The sequence below is a fragment of the Nerophis lumbriciformis genome, linkage group LG37 (genome assembly GCF_033978685.3).
Source record: "Nerophis lumbriciformis linkage group LG37, RoL_Nlum_v2.1, whole genome shotgun sequence".
NCBI classification, from domain to species: Eukaryota; Metazoa; Chordata; class Actinopteri; order Syngnathiformes; family Syngnathidae; genus Nerophis; species Nerophis lumbriciformis.
Window position 1 is genome coordinate 9,531,491 of NC_084584.2, and position 16,010 is coordinate 9,547,500.

At 38.3% G+C, this 16,010-nt stretch overlaps 1 protein-coding gene across 1 annotated transcript in view; it reads left to right on the top strand.

The window, feature by feature from the left end:
* LOC133577208 (uncharacterized) overlaps positions 1 to 16,010 on the top strand; it is a 224,382-nt gene that overhangs the window by 87,677 nt on the left and 120,695 nt on the right. The window contains exons 5-7 of the mRNA XM_072912544.1: positions 6,426 to 6,487; positions 14,810 to 14,899; positions 15,155 to 15,190. Of these exons, the coding sequence (XP_072768645.1) occupies positions 6,426 to 6,487; positions 14,810 to 14,899; positions 15,155 to 15,190 (188 nt within the window). The remainder of the gene's footprint in view (positions 1 to 6,425; positions 6,488 to 14,809; positions 14,900 to 15,154; positions 15,191 to 16,010) is intronic.

Consider the following 16,010-nt stretch of genomic DNA (forward strand, 5'->3'; position numbering starts at 1 on the left):
TTGCTGCCACCAGCACCTACATGCTACTTTGCTTAAAATGTGGATTGTTTTCTCACGCCCCCCTGAATTATAATACGACTGAGAACCTAATGATATTAGTTAACCATACAAATCACTCTTTGAGTTTCTGCCACCTAGCTGAAAACATGTGTATTGTTTTCTCACGCCCCCCCTAAATTGGAATACGACTGAGAATTTGATAGAATTTATATATTTATCTGTACAGAGCACTCTGAGTTGCTGCCACTACCTTGCTGAAAATGTGGATTGTTTTCTCACGCCCCCCTAAATTGAAATACGGCTGAGAATTTAATAGAGTGGATGTATTAATCTGTACAAAACCACTCTATGATTTGCTGCCACCTATCTGAAAACATGTGTATTGTTTTCTCACGCTCCCCTAAATTGAAATAAGACTCAGAATTTGATAGAATTTATATATTTATCTGTACAGAGCACTCTATGAGTTGCTGCCACTACCTTGCTGGAAATGTGGATTGTTTTCTCACGCCCCCCCCTGAATAGAAATACGACTGAGAACCTAATGATGTTAATTATCCATACAAACCACTCTTATGAGTTGCTGCCACCTAGCTGAAAACATGTGTATTGTTTTCTCACCCCCCCCCCCCCTAAATTGAAATGCGACTGAGCTTTTGATCCAATTTACGTATTTATCCGTGCAAAGCACTCTTTGACTTGCTGCCACTTAGCCGAAAACATGTGTATTGTTTTCTCACGCCCCCCTAAATTGAAATACGGCTGAGAATTTAATAGAGTGGATGTATTTATCCGTACAAACCACTCTGATTTGCTGCCACCTATCTGAAAACGTGTGTTGTTTCCTCACGCTCCCCTAAATTGAAATAAGACTCAGAATTTGATAGAATTCATGCATTTATCTGTACGGAGCACTCTATGAGTTGCTGCCACTACCTTGCTGAAAATGTGGATTGTTTTCTCACGCCCCCCCCTCCCCCCGAATTGAAATACGACTGAGAACCTAATGATATTAATTATCCATACAAACCACTCTATGAGTTGCTGCCACCTAGCCAAAAACGTGTATTGTTTTCTCACGCCCCCCCCTGAATTGAAATACGACTGAGAATTTGATCAAATGTACGTATTTATCCGTAGAAACCACTCTGAGTCGCTGCCCCCTAGCTGAAAACATGTGTATTGTTTTCTCACGCCCCCCCTAAATTGAAATGCGACTGAGCGTTTGATCGAATTTACGTTATTATCCGTGCAAAGCACTCTTTGACTTGCTGCCACCGAGCCGAAAACATGTGTATTGTTTTCTCACGCCCCCCTAATGTGAAATTCGGCTGAGAATTTAATAGAGTGGATGTATTTATCCGTACAAACCACTCTGATTTGCTGCCACCTATCTGAAAATATGTGTATTGTTTTCTCACGCTCCCCTAAATTGAAATAAAACTCAGAATTTGGTAGAATTCATGCATTTATCTGTACAGAGCACTCTATGAGTTGCTGCCACTACCTTGCTGAAAATGTGGATTGTTTTCTCACGCCCCCCCTGAATTGAAATACGACTGAGAACCTAATGATATTAATTATCCATACAAACCACTCTATGAGTTGCTGCCACCTAGCCAAAAACGTGTATTGTTTTCTCACGCCCCCCCCCTGAATTGAAATACGACTGAGAATTTGATAAAATGTACGTATTTATCCATAGAAACCACTCGGAGTCACTGCCCTAGCTGAAAACATGTGTATTGTTTTCTCACGCCCCTCCCCTAAATTGAAATGCGACTGAGCTTTTGATCCAATTTACGTATTTATCCGTGCAAAGTACTCTTTGACTTGCTGCCACTTAGCCGAAAACATGTGTATTGTTTTCTCACGCCCCCCTAAATTGAAATACGGCTGAGAATTTAATAGAGTGGCTGTATGTGGGCTATACTGAGGATGTCGTTGTGGCTTGTGCAGCCCTTTGAGACACTTGTGATTTAGGGCTATATAAATAAACATTGATTGATTGATGTATTTATCCGTACAAACCACTCTGATTTGCTGCCACCTATCTGAAAACATGTGTATTGTTTTCTCACGCTCCCTTAAATTGAAATAAGACTCAGAATTTGATAGAATTCATGCATTTATCTGTACAGAGCACTCTATGAGTTGCTGCCACTACCTTGCTGAAAATGTGGATTGTTTTCTCACGCCCCCCCTGAATTGAAATACGACTGAGAACCTAATGATATTAATTATCCATACAAACCACTCTTATGAGTTGCTGCCACCTACCCAAAAACGTGTATTGTTTTCTCACGCCCCCCCGTATTTATCCATAGAAACCACTCGGAGTCACTGCCCTAGCTGAAAACATGTGTATTGTTTTCTCACGCCCCCCCCACCCCCCCCTAAATTTAAATGCGACTGAGCTTTTGATCCAATTTACGTATTTATCCGTGCAAAGCACTCTTTGACTTGCTGCCACTTAGCCGAAAACATGTGTATTGTTTTCTCACGCCCCCCTAAATTGAAATACGGCTGAGAATTTAATAGAGTGGATGTATTTATCCGTACAAACCACTCTGATTCGCTGCCACCTATCTGAAAACATGTGTATTGTTTTCTCACGCTCCCCTAAATTGAAATAAGACTCAGAATTTGATAGAATTCATGCATTTATCTGTACAGAGCACTCTATGAGTTGCTGCCACTACCTTGCTGAAAATGTGGATTGTTTTCTCACGGCCCCCCTGAATTGAAATACGACTGAGAATTTGATAAAATGTACGTATTTATCCGTAGAAACCACTCTGATTTGCTGCCACCTATCTGAAAACATGTGTATTGTTTTCTCACGCCCCCCCCTAAATTGAAATGCAACTGAGAGTTTGATCGAATTGACGTATTTATCCGTGCAAAGCACTCTTTGAGTTGCTGCCACTTAGCTGAAAACATGTGTATTGTTTTCTCACGCCCCCCCTGACACCTTATTTGACATTTATGTATACTTGCTCATATTTCCTGCGTGATTATCGGAGCAGTGCTGCCACCTAGCTGGAGGCTCGCGTATCGTTGAAGAATGAACAAAAAGCCGCTAATACTAGAAGTCCCTTGACCCTCAGGTTGAGTGATGATTCAGTACTAACTGCAGGACGTGGGGGTTTCCATCAGGAGGGTCTCAGGTGGGGCGAAGGTGGAGCCGCTCCCTGCCTCTCCTGTCCCGACAGGCCTCCTCCCCGTGGAAGCATCCCAAGAATCCGCTTGTTGGAACTTTGACGAGTGACGGTGTCTCGTTGCGGAATTTACGAGCCCTTGTTGTTCTGGGAGCGAAACGGTCTCAATGGCCGCCGGTTGTTTTGGCTCGGGAATGAAAGAGAAACCTCCAGAGGAGAGATTGTTTCAGTGGACTACTGGTCTCGCTTCTGTTTAGTGTTGGTCCACTTCCACTGAAGAACGCCATTCTGTAACACTTGACAAATGATTGCGTTTATTCCCGTGATATTTAATAGCGAAGGACTTTTTGACATCTGGAGTCACGCTATAATGTAGTGATCTTTAGACCGGAAGTAGAACTCCCACATTATCTATTGATTGAACAATTTAATAATGACGCCCACTTGACATGCAATGCAGCCGGTCACCTGGTAAGGGGTCCCGACATCTGTGGGCCCTCCTCTTTTTGAGTTTTTCCTTGCCCGGACGGGGTTAAGGGCTATATAAACACATTTCAACTGGTTGATTGGCCCACAAAGTGGGTTTTATTGTGTTTATACTAATAATCATAACCGTGTCCGAGAGAATCCTGGATCTGGACCTTCATCGTGTGACGCATTTGTCCTTAAATCTATCGGGAATTGTTGAAGTATTTTTGTATTCACAGCACATCCACATCTTTATCAAGACCCGCGGTAAAAACCGTATGGATTCTTTCTCGGCCCAGGTCTTGGGAATCATTTCAGTCTTCTTTGTACAAAAGTGACCTCTCCCGGACCCGTGTCTTCATCAAGACCCGCACTAAAACGGCTTCCGTGGATCTTCTGAGGCATCAGTTCGGTATTTTTAACAAACTGTGATAAAACACACCCTTGTAGAATTGAATTTGGTATTTTGGATGGTAACTTGAATATTAACCATTAGTGATATTGTTATTATGAGCGCTAACGCAGACCAACTAAATTAGTCCGATTTCTCAGATAGTTTGCCTCTAAATGAGCTTTCTTCAACACCTTCATTGATCGTGTTCGGTTTTTGAAAAGTCGGACTAACACACCTGGATTATGCGACCTGGAAACCAGATCTCTCTTAAGAATCTTTGTCATCTCCCGAGAAAATGTACTGGTCAAACTAACAAAATTTTTATATTGTGCAAAGGTTTGTTTGGATTTACAAAGTGAAACTAATACACAACATTGATACAACATTGATTATACGTACGTGTCCTTTAAAAGTGACTTTGAAACAACGTTGCAACATAGTTGTATTGGTAAATTGCGACCACGTTGGTTGAATTTTGGTTGGGAAAATCTCAACGTCACAACCTGACATTGAATACACGTTGTCAAAAAACATGTTTCAACGTTGTATTTGTGTTGAATAGAGTCCAGTCCACTATGGACTGGACTCTCACATTATTATGTTAGATCTACTATGGACTGGACTCTCACTATTATGTTAGATCCACTATGGACTGGACTTCACATTGTTATGTTAGATCTACTATGGACTGGACTCTCACTATTATGTTAGATCCACTATGGACTGGACTCTCACTATTATGTTAGATCCACTATGGACTGGACTCTCACTATTATGTTAGATCTACTATGGACTGGACTCTCACTATTATGTTAGATCCACTATGGACTGGACTCTCACTATTATGTTAGATCCACTATGGACTGGACTCTCACACTATTATGTTAGATCCACTATGGACTGGACTCTCACTATTATGTTAGATCCACTATGGACTGGACTCTCACATTATTATGTTAGATCCACTATGGACTGGACTCTCACTATTATGTTAGATCCACTATGGACTGGACTCTCACTATTATGTTAGATCCACTATGGACTGGACTCTCACACTATTATGTTAGATCCACTATGGACTGGACTCTCACTATTATGTTAGATCCACTATGGACTGGACTCTCACAATATTATGCTAGATCCACTCGACTACCATTGCACCGGTCGCCTTAGGGGGGTCCCCACATCTGCAGTCCTCTCCAAGGTTTCTCATTGTCATCCCATTGGGTTGAGTTTTTCCTTGTCCTGATGTGGGATCTGAGCCGAGGATGTCGTTGTGGCTTGTGCAGCCCTTTGAGACACTCGTGATTTAGGGCTATATAAGTAAACATTGAATAAATGATTGATTAAGGGCATCGTTTGGAAAAAAATCCCAGGAATTGATACGCTAAGATAACAAGAACCGGTTCTCGATTTCCCATCCCTAGAATAAACAGTCCTGGATCTTAGATCCGCTCTAAAACTGTTTGAATCTTCTTGGGAATAGTTTCAGTGTTGAGTTGAAAGGATCAAGACTTGTTCTGGGGTTACTGCAGGCCCTCCCCCGGTGCGGGTGCTGCCGCAGTCCGGGGGCCTCGTTCTGTCCCGGGTGGTCTTGGAGGACTCGGTGTGGCTTTTTCAGGGTGTGGCCGCACCTCCAGGAGGCGTGTCCCTCCTCCGTGTGGTGTGGAGCCACACGCTCGCCTGCAGGCAGACCTTTCTGGTGTGTGCAAGAGGGAAGAAACGCGTGTCAGGGGAGAGCCAACACTCCCCGCTCCTTCCCGCTGAAGCACACACACGTCTTTCACTTCCCTTCCCGCGATTTGGCGTCGGCATGGCGACGGAGCGGCGACCCCGGCAGCACTCCTCGGACAGTCTGAGCAGCGACGGCGTGTTCCTGGAGGAGCCCTCGCCCTCGCCCTCGCCTTACCGCGCCATGCTCAAACCCACCGACTCCAGGAAAGGTACAGACTTGTGGTGGGGGGGCTCTGAACAGGCCACGCCCCCTTTGTGTGTCTGTCAGCAGCATTTTATGTGGTCTGTGGTGAGGCGTTCGATGACCCTCAAATTGTGGTTTTAGTGAGAGTCGCATGAGGAGGCGTGTCTCTCTTCCTGACTTTACGAGCAATGGTTGAATGTGAGCCTTTTTTTGTTTTGCTGAGTCGTCTCATTTAGGCAGCACTCGTGCCGCACTTTTCCGGCGGCGTCGTCATTGCGCGACGTGGCGTTGAGGAATGCGTGCAGGTAGAGTCCTGCACGCGCAGGATGCTGCCTCGCCGCTGACACGTTCCTCTCCGTCAACCACGAGTGCTCGGACACTGCGCGCGCTCTTGAACGCACCACCAACCTGTCTTGTTGTTGTTGTTGTTGTTGTTGTTGTTGTTGTTGTCGCCCCAAACTAACGCGCTGCCTCTTGTCCACAGACGAGCGGGACCGAGTCCAAAAGAAGACCTTCACCAAGTGGGTCAACAAGCACCTGGTGAAGGTACGAGCGCCAACACGAAGCAATGTTTCACGTCACAAACACAAAAAAAGGGCAAAAACTCTGCAGATGGTCTCAAACACACCCCCTTAAAGAGCCCCGGGCAGTTACTGTCTTTTTTTTTTTTTTTAGTCTTTAATGGTTAAAAAGCAACTTGTTTGGTTATTGAACATGAATGATTTGACTGCTGAGGATCTTGTGACAGTCACAAGAAGACCAGCGGGCAGCAGATGATCATAATAACATAAAAGGTCATCTTCTTTAATTCTATCAACAGCAAAACACAAGAAAACATCATTGCATTAATTTGTATTTTTTTGCTACTTTTTATAAAAAATGTTTAGTTGTATTATTTATTGACTTATTTGTATTTAGAAAAAGAAAAAAAAAAGTTGAACCTATTCATTTTACTTTTTTATAGTTTTTCTATTTACTTATTTGTAATTTGTTTTACTTATTTGTATTTTTTTAAACTTATTTGTAGTTCTTCTATTCACTTATTTGTATGTTTTTACTTTTTGTAGTTTGTTTATTTATTGACTAACTTGTAATTATATTACTTTTTAAAAGTATTTTCTTTTATTTACTTATGTTTACTTTTTATATGTATTGACATATTTGTATTTTTTAACTTATTTATTGTATTTTTTTAAATTTAATGACTTATTTGTCTTATTTACTCTGTTTGTCTATTTATTGACCTATTTGCTTTACTTTTTTACTTTTCTTTATATATTTTTTGTTATTATTGACCTACTTTAAATTTTTTTACTTTTTAAAAACATTTTGTATTTTTAATATTGACTCATTTATTTATTTATTTAACTTTTTGAAAAATATTTTCTTAATTTTCTTTTTTTTAACTTTTTTTTTTGTTTATTTATTGACTAACTTGTAATTATTTTACTTTTTAAAAATATTTTCTTTTATTTCTTATTTTTACTTTTTATATGTATTGACATATTTGTATTTTTTAACTTATTTATTGTATATTATTAAATTTAATGACCTATTTGTTTATTTTTTTCTAGTTTTCAAAAATAATTTATGGATTTATTTTGAAAAGACTTATTTGTCTTATTTACTCTGTAGTTTGTCTACTTATTGACCTATTTGCTTTACTTTTTTACTTTTCTTTATATATTTTTTGTTATTATTGACCTACTTATAATTTTTTTACTTTTTAAAAACATTTTGTATTTTTAATATTGACTCATTTATTTATTTATTTTAACTTTAAAAAAAATATTTTCTTAATTTTATCATTTATTTGTATTTTTTTGTTGTTGCTTTTTCAGTGTATATTTATTGACTTATTTGTATTTGTTAACTTATTTATTGTATTTTTCAAAATTTAATGACCTATTTGTTTATTTTTTTTAAACTTTTTTGTAGTTTTTAAAAATAATTAATGGATTTATTTTGAAAAGACTTCTTTGTCTTATTTACTCTGTAGTTTGTCTATTTATTGACCTATTTGCTTTAGTTTTTTACTTTTCTTTATATTTTTTTCTTATTGTTGACCTACTTATAATTTTTTTTACTTTTTAAAAACATTTTTTATTTTTAAAATTGACTCATTTATTAAATGTTTTACTTTTTGAAAAATATTTTTTTAATTGTATCATTTATTTGTATATATATATATATATTGTTTTGCTTTTTCAATTTATTTACGTATTTGTGTATTTATTACTGTTTTCTTGACTTTTTCTTGTAGTTTTTTAACAATTGTTGATTTTTTAAAATGTTTTTTGTTAACTTGTTTGCATTTTTTTTTTTTCTACTTATTTAGTGTTTATTTTTATTTTTTGACATTTTGTTAGAATGACTAAAAGTTGGTGTGTCGGAGGCAGCGAGAGATGACTCACTCTCAGATTGTCCACTTTAAAAGAAGAAAAAGGAACAAAGATGATCACCAGACAACAATGAAGTCTTTCACTCTTTGAAAAGGCTGTCAAAATGCTGCCAATGTCCCAAAATATAAACAAAGCTAAAGCTACCAGTTTACCAGGAATTTAAAAATGTTACCAGGAAGTTAGAAAACTTACCAGGATGTTAGCCAGGCTACCAGGAAGCTAACACCGTTAAAAGGATGCGAGCCAGACTACCAGGAAGTTAGCCAGTTTACCAGCAAGTTAGCCTGGTTACCAGGAGGTTAGCCAGCTTACCAGGAAGTTAGTCTGATTAGCAGGAGGTTAGCCAGGCTACCAGGAAGTGAGTAAGGTTACCAGGAAGTTAACACATTTAAATTATAATAGCCAGTCTACCAAGAAGTCAGCAAAGTTACCAGGAGGCTAACACAGTTAATAGGATGCAAGCCAAGCTACCAGGAAGTTAGCCAGTTTACCAAGAAGTTAGCCAGGCTACCAGGAAGTGAGCAAGGTTACCAGGAAGTTAGCACAGTTATTGGATGCGAGCCAGGCTACCAGGAAGTTGCCAAGCCATCAGGAAGCTAGCTTGGCTAACTTCCTGGTAAGCTTGCTCACTTCCTGGTAGCCTGGCTAACCTCCTGGTAACCAGGCCAGACTATCAGGAGACTTCATAATAATCTTGCTAATTTCCTGGTAACTGGTAACTTTGTTAACTTCCTGTTAGACTGGCTAACTTTCCTGGTAAAGTTAATTACTTCCTGGTAGACTGCCTAACTTTCTAGTAGACTGGTTAACTTCCTGGTAAACTCCTTAACTTCCTGGTAACCTTGTTAATTTCCTGGTAAACTGTCTAACTTCCTAGTAGACTGGTTAACTTTCTGGCAACCCAGCTCACTTCCTGGTAACCTCCTTAACTTTCCGATGGACTACCTAACTTCCTAGTAGACTGGTTAACTTTCCTGGTAGCCTTGCTCAATTCCTGGTAATGTTGCTAACTTCCTGGTAGACTGCCTAATTTTCTAGTAGACTGGTTAACTTCCTGGTAAACTTGCTAACTTCCTGTAGACTGCCTAACTTCCTAGTAGACTATTTAACTTCCTGTAACCTTGTTAACTTCCTGGTAAACTGTCTAACTTCCTAGTAGACTGGTTAACTTTCTGATAACCCATCTCACTATCTGGTACTCTGGCTAACTTCCTGGCAACCTCATTAACTTTCCGATGGACTAGCTAACTTCCCAGTAGACTGGTTAACTTTCCTGGTAGCCTTGCGTAATTCCTGGTAATGTTGCTAACTTCCTGGTAGACTGCCTAACTTTCTAGTAGACTAGTTAACTTCCTGGTAAACTCATTAATTTCCTGGTAAACAGTCCAACTTCCCAGTAGACTGGTTAACTTTCCTGGTAGCCTTGCGTAATTCCTGGTAATGTTGCTAACTTCCTGGTAGACTGCCTAACTTTCTAGTAGACTAGTTAACTTCCTGGTAAACTCATTAATTTCCTGGTAAACAGTCCAACTTCCTAGTAGACTGGTTAACTTTCTGGTAACCCTGTTCACTTCCTGGTAGACTAACTAACCTCCTGTTTACCTCATTAACTTTCTGATGGACTACCTAACTTCCCAGTAGACTGGTTAACTTGCTAACTTTGTGGTAAAGGGGCTAACTTCCTGTTAACCTTAGCTTCCTGGTGACCTTGGTAACTTCCTGCTAACCTGGCTAACTTCCAGGTAACCAGGTTGACTTCCTGGTAACCAGGTTGGCTTCCTGGTAACCTGGACAAGTTCCTGGTAACCTGGCTAACTTCCAACTAACCTTGGCAACTTACTGGTAACCTGGTTAACTTACTGGTTACCAGGTTAACTTATTGGTAACCTGACTGACTTCCAGCTAACCTTGGTAACTTCATGGTAACCTGGTTAACTTTTTGGTAACCTGACTAACTTCCTGCGAACCTCGGTAACTTCCTAATAAACAGGTTAACTTGCTGTTAACCTGGCTAACTTCCTGCTAACATTGGTAGCTTACTGGTAACCTGGTTAAGTTCCTTGTTAACAGGTTAACTTGTTGGTAACCTGGCTGACTTCCAGGTAACCTTGGTAACTTCATGGTAACCTCGTTAACTTTTTGGTAACCGGACTAACGTCCTGGTAACCTTGGTGACCTCCTAATAAACAGGTTAGCTTGCTGCTAACCTGGCTAACTTCCTGCTAACATTGGTGACTTACTAGTAACCTGGTTAACTTCCTGGTTACCAGGTTAACACATGGTATTGTGGCTGAATTCCAGCTAACCTTGGTAACGTATTGGTTACCTGGTTAATTTTTTGGTAACTTGACTAACTTCCTGCTAACCTTGGTAACTTCTTAATAAACAGGTTAACTTGCTGCTAACCTGACTAACTTCCTTCTAACCTGGCTAACTTCCTACTAACATTGGTAACTTACTGGTAACCTGGTTAACTTACTGGTTACCAGGTTAACTTCTTGGTATCCTGGCTGAATTCCAGCTAACCTTGGTAACTTCTTGGTAACCTGGTTAACTTTTTGGTAACCTGGCTAGCTTCCTGCTAACCCTGGTAACTTCATAATAAACAGGTTAACTTGCTGCCAACCTGGCTAACTTCCTGCTAACATTGGTAACTCACTGGTAACCTGGTTAACCTCCTGTTTACCTGGTTAACTTTTTGGTAACCTGGCTGACTTCCAGCTAACCTTGGTAACTTCCTAATAAACAGGTTAACTTGCTGCTAACCTGGCTAACTTGTGTATTGTTGCATGGATGTACATTATTTGTCTGATGCAGTTGTTTGTGGGCATTTGCATCATTTGCCAGCATAAGCTGCATAACATAACACAACCAACATACTTCATGTCCATCACACAGCGTCTGCATACTTTTATTTTACAATCTTTTATACTTTTATTTTCCTACCTTTTCTCACCACTTCCTGTCTTCCTTCCATCCTCCACCCTGCAGCACTGGAAGGTGGAGGTACGTTCTTCTCCCGCACTAACACGCCTGCACCGCCTTTTTTAGCAGCTTGCATTTCATGTGTTCCACCCCAAAGCAGCAGGGGGCAGTACTCACTGGCCACTCTATTAGGTACACCTGGTCACACCTGATAGGAGAGATGTAGTATTATGAAGTACAATAAATATGTACTTTTACGTTATGTACTACATCATGGGCTGCATCATGTACTATATTGTGTACTATATCATGTACTGCATCGTGTGGTGCATCATGTACTACATCATGTACTATATTGTGTACTATATGGTGTACTGCATGATGTACTGCACGATGTACTGCAAAAGAAGCCACAGCTACCAAAGTGTGATACAACGATTTATGTCAAGTGGACATAAGCGGTTGTCGAGATAATGTCGAATATTTGCTAACAAAGGATTGTGTGTTTTTTGTGTGTACTATTGCTGTGTTGTCGTGTGACATGTCGTACTTGTGTGTACTCTAACAGCTGCTCTGCTCATTTGCGTGTTTGTTCAAATTAAAACTACTTCCTAATGATACTTCCTAGTAATACTTCCTAATAATACTTCCTAATGATACTTCCTAGTAATACTTCCTAATAATACTTCCTAGTAATACTTCCTAATGATACTTCCTATAATACTTCATAATGATACTTCCTAATAATACTTCCTAAAAATACTTCCTAATAATACTTCCTATAATACTTCCTAGTGATACTTCCTAATAATACTTCCTAATGATACTTCCTAGTAATACTTCCTAATGATGCTTCCTAATGATACTTCCTAATAATACTTCCTAATGATACTTCCTAATAATACTTCCTAGTAATACTTCCTAGTAATACTTCCTAATGATACTTCCTAATGATACTTCCTAGTAATACTTCCTAGTAATACTTCCTAATAATACTTCCTAATGATTCTTCCTTTTGATACCTTCTAATGATACTTCCTAGTAATACTTCCTAATGATACTTCCTAGTAATACTTCCTAATAATACTTCCTAGTAATACTTCCTAATGATACTTCCTAATGATACTTCCTAATAATACTTCCTGATGATAGTTCCTAATAATACTTCCTAATGATACTTCCTAGTAATACTTCCTAATAATACTTCCTAATGACACTTCCTAATAATACTTCCTAATGATACATCCTAATAATACTTCCTAGTAATACTTCCTAATGATACTTCCTAATGATACTTCCTAATAATACTTCCTAATGATACTTCCTAATAATACTTCCTAATGATACTTCCTAATGATACTTCCTAGTAATACTTCCTAATAATACTTCCTAATGATTCTTCCTTTTGATACCTTCTAATGATACTTCCTAGTAATACTTCCTAATGATACTTCCTAGTAATACTTCCTAATGATACTTCCTAGTAATACTTCCTAATGATACTTCCTAATGATACTTCCTATAATACTTCCTAATGACACTTCCTAATGATACTTCCTAATAATACTTCCTGATGATAGTTCCTAATAATACTTCCTAATGATACTTCCTAGTAATACTTCCTAATAATACTTCCTAATGATACTTCCTAATAATACTTCCTAATGATACATCCTAATAATACTTCCTAGTAATACTTCCTAGTAATACTTCCTAATGATACTTCCTAATAATACTTCCTAATGATACTTCCTAATGATACTTCCTAGTAATACTTCCTAATAATACTTCCTAATGATTCTTCCTTTTGATACCTTCTAATGATACTTCCTAGTGATACTTCCTAATGATACTTCCTAGTAATACTTCCTAATGATACTTCCTAGTGATACTTCCTAATGATACGTCCTAGTGATACTTCCTAATGATACTTCCTAATAATACTTCCTAATAATACTTCCTAATGATACTTCCTAGTAAAACTTCCTAATAATACTTTCTAATGATACTTCCTAATAATACTTCCTAGTAATACTTCCTAATGATACTTCCTAGTAATACTTCCTAATGATACTTCCTAATGATACTTCCTAGTAATACTTCCTTAATAATACTTCCTATAATACTTCCTAATGATACTTCCTAGTAATACTTCCTAAGAATACTTCCTAATGGTACTTCCTAGTAATACTTCCTAAGAATACTTCCTAAGAATACTCCCTAATATTACTTCAAATCAATTACATGCATTTTGTGGTTTGCTGTAAGATGAGAAACTGACATGCTTTTATTGTGAAACTGACTTTGCACTGAACAGGAAGTCATTGTTTGTGTGTAAATGTTGTGTAACTTGACCGCACTTACAGTATAATAATATTATTGTTAATATTATTATTAATAGTAATAACGATGACGTTAACAACATGGCGACATTAACACAACATTTTTCAGAGGATGTGTAATTTACAATCAGTAGTTTGGTAGTATTAGTACAAGGATGTGTAATGTACTATTAGTAGTATGGTAGTATTACTAGGAGGATGTGTAGTATGGTAGTATTACTAGGAGGATGTGTAGTATAGTAGTATGGTAGTATTACTAGGAGGATGTGTAGTATAGTAGTGTGGTAGTATTACTAGGATGATGTGTAGTATAGTAGTATGGTAGTATTACTAGGAGGATGTGTAGTATAGTAGTATGGTAGTATTACTAGGAGGATGTGTAGTATAGTAGTACTACTATGATGTGTACTGTGTACTATGTGTGGTAGGCCCAGCGACACGTCAGTGATCTCTAGGAGACTCTTCGAGATGTGTATTAGTAATACTAGGAGGATGTGTAGTAGTAGTAGTACTAAGATGTGTAGTATTACTAGTATAGTAGTATTACTAGTAGTCGTAGTATTACTAAGTACATGTGTACTATGTGTTGTAGGCCCAGAGACATGTCAGTGATCTGTACGAGGATGTGTAGTATTACTAGTATAGTAGTACTACTAGGAGGATGTGTAGTATTACTATTATAGTAGTATTACTAGTATAGTAGTACTAAGTACATGTGTACTATGTGTTGTAGGCCCAGAGACACGTGAGTGATCTGTAGGAGGATGTGTAGTATTACTAGTATAGTAGTAGTAGTACTAAGATGTGTACTATGTGTTGTAGGCCCAGAGATACGTGAGTGATCTGTAGGAGGATGTGTAGTATTACTAGTATAGTAGTATTACTAGTATAGTAGTACTAAGTACATGTGTACTATGTGTTGTAGGCCCAGAGACACATGAGTGATCTGTAGGAGGACGTGTAGTATTACTAGTAGTAGTACTAAGATGTGTACTATGTGTTGTAGGCCCAGAGACACGTGAGTGATCTGTAGGAGGATGTGCAGTATTACTAGTATAGTAGTATTACTAGTAGTCGTAGTAGTATTAAGTACATGTGTACTATGTGTTGTAGGCCCAGAGACACGTGAGTGATCTGTAGGAGGATGTGTAGTATTACTAGTATAGTAGTATTAATTAGATGTGTACTATGTGTTGCAGGCCCAGAGACACGTGAGTGATCTGTACGAGGATCTTCGAGATGGACACAACCTCATCTCACTACTGGAGGTTCTCTCTGGAGAGACGCTGGTGAGAATGACCCTTGACCTTTCATGACCCCGCTCACTCCCTTTGACCCCCCCCCTCCCCCTCCTCCTCCTCCTGCGCTTCATGTCCTGTCTCCTCCTCCTCCCCCCCCCCCCCCTCCTGTTGTTGTTGTTGTTGATGTTTGCATGTGTCAGTGACTAATTGTCATCCTCGGCTGCCATCTTGACTCCTGTTTGCTGTCTGCTGACCTTTGACCCGACCCCCCCTCCCCTTCCCTCCCTTTTCTTGCCGTGCTAGCCGAGGGAGCGTGACCTTGTGAGGAACGTGCGGTTGGTGAGTGCCGTGTTGGATGCACCCTGTCACCATGTCACCATGTCACCTCCTGCCTGCACCATGTGTCCACACCACACACATATAGACCTATACATTATACATATATACATACATATATACACGCACTCATATATACTATACATATACATACATATATACATACATATATACACACACTCATATATACTATACATATACATACATATATACATACATATATACACACACTCATATATACAGTACATATACATATACATACATACATACATACATATATACATACATACATATATACACACACTCATATATACAGTACATATACATATACATACATATATACACACACTCATATATAAAGTACATATACATACAGTATATACATACATATATACATACACTCATATATACAGTACATATACATATATACATACACACACACTCATATATACATATATACACTCATATATACATACATACACTCTTATATACATACATATATACATACATACATATATACATGCATACACCCATATATACTGTACATACATATACAGATATATATATATATACACTCATATACATTCATACACTCATATATACATACATACACCCATATATACCCTATTGTATACATACATATATATACCTACATACACACATATATACTCATACATACATACATTCATACATATATACATATAAATATTTTCTAAATACAACATTTCTTCTCTACTGTTTCTTACATGAACTACAGGAATAAGTACATTAATTATCCTAACCAAGCGGTATACAGTATTTTTTTTAATAAACAAAGAAATAG